This window comes from Rhinolophus ferrumequinum, chromosome 11 (genome assembly GCF_004115265.2).
Source record: "Rhinolophus ferrumequinum isolate MPI-CBG mRhiFer1 chromosome 11, mRhiFer1_v1.p, whole genome shotgun sequence".
NCBI lineage: Eukaryota > Metazoa > Chordata > Mammalia > Chiroptera > Rhinolophidae > Rhinolophus > Rhinolophus ferrumequinum.
Window position 1 is genome coordinate 45658791 of NC_046294.1, and position 7820 is coordinate 45666610.

At 38.4% G+C, this 7820-nt stretch overlaps 1 protein-coding gene across 1 annotated transcript; it reads left to right on the plus strand.

Moving 5' to 3' along the window:
- Positions 1-6148: 6148 nt before the first annotated feature.
- On the plus strand, positions 6149-7206 carry LOC117030601 (olfactory receptor 56A1). The gene has a single exon (XM_033120746.1). It carries the CDS (start codon positions 6192-6194, stop codon positions 7134-7136), a length of 945 nt encoding a protein of 314 aa, XP_032976637.1. The 5' UTR covers positions 6149-6191; the 3' UTR covers positions 7137-7206.
- The last annotated feature ends 614 nt before the right edge of the window (positions 7207-7820 follow it).

The window sequence follows — 7820 nt, forward strand, 5'->3', positions numbered from 1 at the left end:
CAAGTAGAGAATTGGGCTTCATTGTGCCTGACCAGGAAAGAAAGGAGATCTATGAATCCTACAGTGATATAAAGGGTGGAAAGATCCTGACTTTAGTGTTTCACTGGACACCTAGCACATGGATTCAGAAAAAATATTGATGAAGAAACTTCCCTCCAACTCTGTCCCAGTTTAAACTGGAGAGAGGAAAACTTTCTTTAGACTGATGGAAAGCTCTCTTTCTTATTTAATCAAACTCAGCTTCTCTGTGATTTCTCTCTGATGGTCCTAGTTTTGCCCTTTACCCCAAGATAACCATTCATATATTTTGAAGTTATCACTGATATCCTTGTTTTATGCAGACCACGCATCTATAATTGACCCTCCCCCCAAAGGCACCAATGCCTTTTATCATCCTGTAACTCACATGACTATGTTTCACTTTGACAATGAATTTCTTAAGGCACAGTGTCTTGAATTGGATAGGGCAGTCCAGAACAGAGTTAGAAAGATTCTCAACTACTTTGCTCTTGATATTGTACTTTTATGAAATAAATTAATATATAAAATGTGTGGTACATCCTTGGTATATATCAGCTAATATTTTCAATCCAGTTTTAGAATCCCTATGTTAATTTTCACTCTGTGTACCACGTTATTGATTTATGTTCATGTATGAGGTCAGAAAATTAAGTTCGAGAACTCATCCTAGAAAAAATACTAAATACCTCATTGCTGACTATCACTGGTCACCTTCAAAGTGCTCCCCTTGGGAAGTTATGCACCGATGCCAGTGCCTAGTTCACTCTTCAAAGCAATTTTGGAACTCTTTTTCTGGAATGGCCATCAGAGCTGTCATTGTATTACCCTTGATGTCCTGAATCTCATCAAAATGTCTTCCTTTCAACATTTTCTTTATCTTTGGGTAAAGAAAGAAGTCATTGGGGACCAGATCAGGTGAGTAGGAAGGGTGTTCCAATACAGTTATTTGTTTACTAGCTAAAACCCCCTCACAGAGAGTGCTGTATGATCTGGTGCATTGTTGTGATGTAAGAGCCATGAATTGTTGGTGAAAAGTTCCAGTGCTCTAACTTTTTCACTCAGCCTTTTCAGCACTTCCAAATAGTAAACCTGGTTAACTCTTTGTCCAGCTGGTACAAATTCATAATGAATAATCTCTCTGATATCAAAGAATTTTAGCAACATCATTGCAAGAAGTTCACAAACTTAATTGGCAGAACTCGTATGCATTTCCACCTGTCAGGACATCTAGTAATCTATTCCCTTTACCTTCTCTTCTATTTCAAATTTTCTTACTCCCTAACCCCCTTCTCTTCATTCTCCAATGTTAAATGGTGAAGAAATGGACTTTAATAAACTTGGAGCTTAAGTGATAACACTGGCAAGTGTCCTGGGCTTGATGAGTTTCAGGCAATAAACGTTTCGTCTTTCCACAAGTAAATGGCCAATATGTGATGAACACAAGCAGATAAACAGGAGAGTTGATTAGCAAATGGCCTTTGAGGAGGCACATAAGGAGGTTTGGAGATTATGGCAAACAACGCTAGAAAAGGACAAAGTGCTAAGAAAGGCATTCATTGGGGATGAGAAAATAGGATATGGAGAGGATAAGTGTCAAGGAGGAGACGGAAGACTAGTGCAGGGAGATGAGATTTTTCTGTGGATAAGTTAGTAATGATTTAGAGTGGAGGAAATTCAAGAAAATGCTTGCCAACATACTGGGAACAATAGAGTTGTTTTGTGTTTGTATTAGGGCAAGTGCAAAAGACTTATAAGTCAGAGACATAGCCCAGGGTTTTACCATTGACCAAGGCCGTGCTCTTGAGGAGCATCTGTACTCAGTGGCATGAGTAAACCCCAAAGCTTTAACATGCATTTTGTGCCATGCGCTGCTTCCCTGAAGCCCACCACACAAATCTTCAGTGACCACCATTCATAGTATTGATTAGAACTGCTCTTCTTTCCTACCTCAGTGTCCTCTTCAGCATACTGAAACTCTGATTAAGTCTCCCCTCTTACGTTCTGTCCTTGAAAATTTCCGTCAATATAAAATACCAAGGTCCACTAATTCAAAAATATTTTTCAATGAAATTTTATTAAGAATCTGTGAGGTCCTAGAGAATGTTGGGTTGTGCACTTTCCTCACAGAGTAGGGTGGAGGGAGACAAAGAGGTACAAAAGCGAAGCATTAAGGATTACAAAGGAAATTATAATAGCAACAGTAGTTGCTTTCTCAGTGAACTAATTACTCCAGTTATCTTACTTTCCTTCTGAATTTTTATCTTTTCCTTAAACAAATAAGAAATAGTATGTTTCTTTTCCTGTCTTGCTTTTTTGTTCTTTTACAAGCTTGGAATGAGGCTCTTTAGCTCTAGTCAACCCTTCCCATTTACACTTCCTCAACTCCCTTCATTCTGTTTTCTATTGCCACCAGTCCAGTGACAGTTGTCCAGGTCACTGATGACAACTGTTTTATAAAATTTAATGGGTATTCATTTTCTCATGTTACTGAGCTTCTTATCTGACAAGTTGACTACACACTACTTGAAAATTTCTCCTCCATTTTCTTAGGGCACCATATTCTTCTAATTTTCTTCATATCTTTCCAGACCCCCCACTCTCCATTTATATCTCTTTTTTTCTTTTTCACACTTTCAGTGTTGCTCTTTTCCAGGGCTTCAATCTCAGTTTGTAGTTTACGCTATTCCAATTACATCAGTTGATGCTCTTTGAATTTTTATCTTAAACTACATGCTATTAATTTGTTCAAACTCCTCATTTCCAACAGCCTAAGATAAATCTTTATTTGAAGATTATATAAATACCTCAGCTTTGACATATACCCGTACACGCTAAACATACTCAATTGCCTGTGTTTCATATCTTAGTGATTCTATTTATTTACTTAAGTCAGAAAACAGGGTGCCATTCTGGGCTTTTCACCTACTGTCTCTTTCATAACTAATTTGTCACTAAATTCTGTCTATCTTACCATTGGAATATGCCCCTTCTTTCCATTTTCGGTCCTTTAGTCTTTGTTCAGACACTCACCATTTCTCATCCTGACTATTGCATCATCTATTTTTCTGCTTCTGCTCTCTCTCCTTACTCAAATCCATCCATAACATTGCATCCAGAGTGATCTTCCTGTCATCCATACCTAGGCATGTCTCTCTCCTAATAGAAATACTTCTTTGTTGTCTCTTTATCTACAAGATTAATTGTAAAATCCTTAGCATAGCCAAGGTCCTTCATGATCTGGCTTTCTGTTTCTATCAACTCAATTTCCTATTCTTTCCTTCAACTCCCCATCCTCTTGACTCCAGCCAGATTAAATATTTCATAGAGTTTCCCTCCAAAGTTTTTCTCTATCTCATTGTCATGCTTTTACATAATCCATTTCATATACCTGCAATATACCACCCACAGTTATAAATCTTCCACATCCATCAAAACTCATCTAAGGGGTTAGCAACTTAATAAGGCTTCCATTTTCTTCTCAGGCTGATTTAGGAAATGTCTAATTGGACTTGGGAGAAAGGAATATTTAACTAAAACATCACATAAATATATAGCTACAAACAGGGAGGATGGGGAAAGTACTAGGTGATCATAAAATAGGAGACCTTAATCTTATCTGCAGAGGGTTAGAGAAAACCCCCAGAAAAGAGACTATTTCAATTGAGATGTAAAGGATGAACAGTAAGTAAGAGGATGTATGTGTGGGAGCATATAATGCATAGTTTTTCAAGAGAAGTAGGAGCAGATATGTATGTTGTATTTGAAGATCTGATAGGACAGTGTGGCTGGAGCTCAGGAAGCCAGAGAGCGAAGGCTATCAAATGAGATGGGAAAATGAGGAAGGATGCAAATGATATTTTAGTCATTCACTCATGTACTTATTTATTAAATAATTTATTCAATGAATCAGGAACACTCATAAAAGAATCTTTCTATACACTGTGAATATAGTGATGAAAAAAAAAATCCAACAGGCCTGGCTTCTTCTCTCATGAACTTGTGAACTAATGAAGTGCAAGTTAAGGCTTCTGTTTTTAGTTTATTAACAATGAGAAACCAATGATATATTTTAAGCCTATAAGTGACAAGATCAGGTTTATATTTTTAAATTTCTCTAATTTTAAAGTAATGGATGGTTTTATAATAAAACCTAGAATGCATTAGGAGGCAATTTCATTATTTCATTCAAAAGATAATGGTACATTAGTCTTGGATGGTGACAGTGGAGATGGAAAAGTAGATGGACTCAAGAACTAATTAAAAGGAAAGCCTGACAGATATTAACGGTGGGTTTGTAATGGGTGGTACAGGTAAAGGATGTGTTCAAGATGGTTTTAAATCTTTGCCTTGTGGAACTGTCCAGATATATATGCCATTCACTGAGATAGGAGATGCTAGAAAAAGACCAGTTTGGGCAGAAAAATCTTAAGTTAATTTTGGACTTGGTGAGTTTTGGATATCTTTGAGAGACCTAAGTTGATATGTCAATAGGCTTCTAAAGTGTTCTAAGTTAAGAGATATAATTTAGTAATCATCAACATAGAGATGGTAATTGAAGATGTGGAAAAGAGAAAAGAAGTGGGAAAGAGCAGAACAGAGTAGCAGAAGGAGGGAAAGAAAATCAAAGAGAATCCAGGGTTGAATCTTGAAACTGATGCCAAGGTAGTGGATGAAAAACACGTTAGAGAAAATGAGGAAGCAGGAGGTATGAGATAAACCAGGAGACAAATTAAACCAAAGAGAATGTTTCAAGGAAGAGGATTCGACCAATTGTTTTAGCAAGTTTCAACAATCTATTTTTTTGGTTCAACAATCTATTTTTTTTGTATGTTTGTTTTTGAGAACTGTTTTGTGAAGACTAATAGAGAAGGAAGCCACATTGCAGGGAGTTATAGAATGGATATGAGGTGAGGAAATGGAGACAAAAAGTATAACAGTGTTTGTGAGAAGTTTGGGTGTAAAGGGAAGGCCAAAGAAAAATAGCTGAAAGGAAGAAAAGAGGTTTTTAAATTATTTTTAAAGATGAAAGATACAGGAGAATCTTAGAAAGACAGTGCCGATCCAGTAAAGAAGAAACTATGACTCAAAATTAGGGAAGTAGAATGCACAATTAATACAAATACAAGCTGGGAATGCTAGGATTCAATGTAGAAGTGGAAGGTTTGACATTTTGAGGATGGACAGATTCCAATGGGAGGAAACAAGGAAAAGATGGGAGAATGTGCAAGCACATTTGTAAGTTTTATATTAGAAAGTTGAAGAAAATCTGACTGGATGCGTTCTCTTTTCTCTGTGAGGTAGTAGTTGATGTCAACTTTCAACAGAAGAAGAGTTCAAGGATTGAAAAGAATGAAGGTTTGAAAAGGCAAGAGTGGACAGTTGATCAAGAAAGTTTTGTAGGATGGACAGGCAATGCTGAGGGCCCATTTAAAATTGATAACTATAAGGTTATAGTAAAAGCAGCCTTTCCTGTTGTTTTAGGCTTATTCCAACGGTGCTGTAATGGTCAGGTGCAGGCTTTGGAAAATGAATGATTTTATTCAAAGAGGATTAGAGTTTTAACAAAGGACTGATGTAATCAATTTTACATTCTATTTTCTTCTAGTATACCATGAGTTTGGGAAAGGGATACAATGAAATTATCCATCCCCACTTACATTGGTATATGGTAGTAGGTGAGGACCTAATTATAGGTTTCCCTCTACAATGTCAACAATTATCTCAAAAACACCTATTATTAAAGAAACTTCTTATCCACCATAGGTTTGATGCCTCCTTCATCATATAATAGATTATTTAAAAAACTAGGTGTGTTTTGGCCTATCTCCTTTATGCTATTGAGAGTTTGCTTTTCTTACAGTCATACCATACCGATCTAAATTGTTACACATTTTTAATGTTGTGAGGTTGCTCCCTATTATTCTCTTTTCAAAATTAGTTTTCTCATTAACTCTTTTTTCTTCATAGACCATAGCATTATTTGTTGTCTCACCACTCTACATTTAAAATATTGACTGGAATTTGCTTTATTTAGGAAGAGTCTCCTATATACAATTAGCTTCCTAAACAATAAGTGAGAGGGATACTTTTGAAGTCAACTTCAAAAATCACCACTTGTATCTGCCCATACAAATAGTCAAGAGAAGCCTTCTCAGCCTGAGGTTCATTCAATGGCACTGCCCAGCAACCACTCCACTGCTCCAGCCTCCGAATTCCTCCTCATCTGCTTCCCTAACTACCAGAGTTGGCAGCACTGGCTGTCCCTACCCCTCAGTCTCCTCTTCCTCCTGGCCATGGTGGCCAATGGTATTCTTCTGATCACCATCCGGCTGGAGGCCTTTCTCCACCAGCCCGTGTACTACCTGCTCAGCCTCCTCTCTCTGCTGGACATGGTGCTCTGCCTCACCGTCATCCCCAAGGTCCTGGCCATCTTCTGGTTTGACCTCAGGTCCATCAGCTTCTCTGCCTGCTTCCTCCAGATGTTCATCATGAACAGTTTACTCCCCATGGAGTCCTGCACATTCATGGTCATGGCCTATGACCGCTACGTGGCCATCTGCCACCCACTACGATACTCATCCATCATCACTGACAAATTTGTGGCCAAGGCTAGTGTTTTCATTGTCATACGAAATGCCCTTGTCGCTGCACCCATTCCTATTCTCACTGCCCGGCTTCATTATTGTGGAAAAAAAGTCATTGAGAACTGCATCTGTGCCAACCTTTCGGTGTCCAGGCTCTCCTGTGACAATTTCACTCTTAACAGAATCTACCAGTTTGTGGCTGGTTGGACCTTACTGGGCTCAGATTTCATCCTCATCATCCTTTCCTACACCTTCATTCTAAGAACTGTGCTTAAGATCAAGGCTGAGGGGGCTGCAGTCAAAGCCCTGAGCACTTGTGGCTCCCATTTCATCCTTATTCTCTTCTTTAGCACCATCTTGCTGGTTGTGGTGTTGACAAATGTGTCCAGGAAGAGGGTCCCCATGGACATTCTGATCTTGCTCAATGTCCTTCATCACCTCATACCTCCTGCTTTGAACCCTATTGTATATGGGATTCGGACCAAAGAAATAAAACAAGGAATTCAGAAATTGCTGCATAGAGGGATATGAACATGTAGAAAGGACTTCTAATTCCTTCTCCCCTTACTTCTCAATGATTTTGCCTAGGCAGCAAGGTAGAGAAATGCCTGTGAGTAAGTATTTATTACATACACCGAGACTCACTTCTTAACTGATCCAGATAACCTCCTTTATTCTTCTCGCCTGGTTCAGGTGGAGGTAAGCAAGAGGGAGCAAACTAATATTTCTTGAGTAAATGTTTTGAGCATAGGCAATTATATTTAAGTCATTTAATCTTCACAACATTCCTGCAGGTATCATTACTTCCATTTTACACAGCAAAAAATGAATAAATGAAAGATGCCTTTAAGAGAGGTAAATGCCAAAGATCATACATCTGGGAAGTGATAGAGCAGAGATTAAAATCCAGGCCATAGAGCTTAGGCTCTTTCTATAGAAATACTCCTTTAAGTACAATTGAAGCTGGAGATCAGGCTTCCACCCTACTCTGCTTTGGCCTGTGTTTTGTACTTTAGGCTGTCCTTGGGTGTATCCTGCCTGTACCTACATCCTTGAGAGTCAGGGTGTTTTCAGAGAAGATAGAATTCTGCCCCACAAAGCATCTGCAGCATCGCAGGAAAAGAGTGCCCATAATAATATTAAGCAATGCCAGCTTTCTAGTCTATCTATCATAACCTCATTACCTTCAGGGAGTCTTGAAAATGAGAAAGCAGG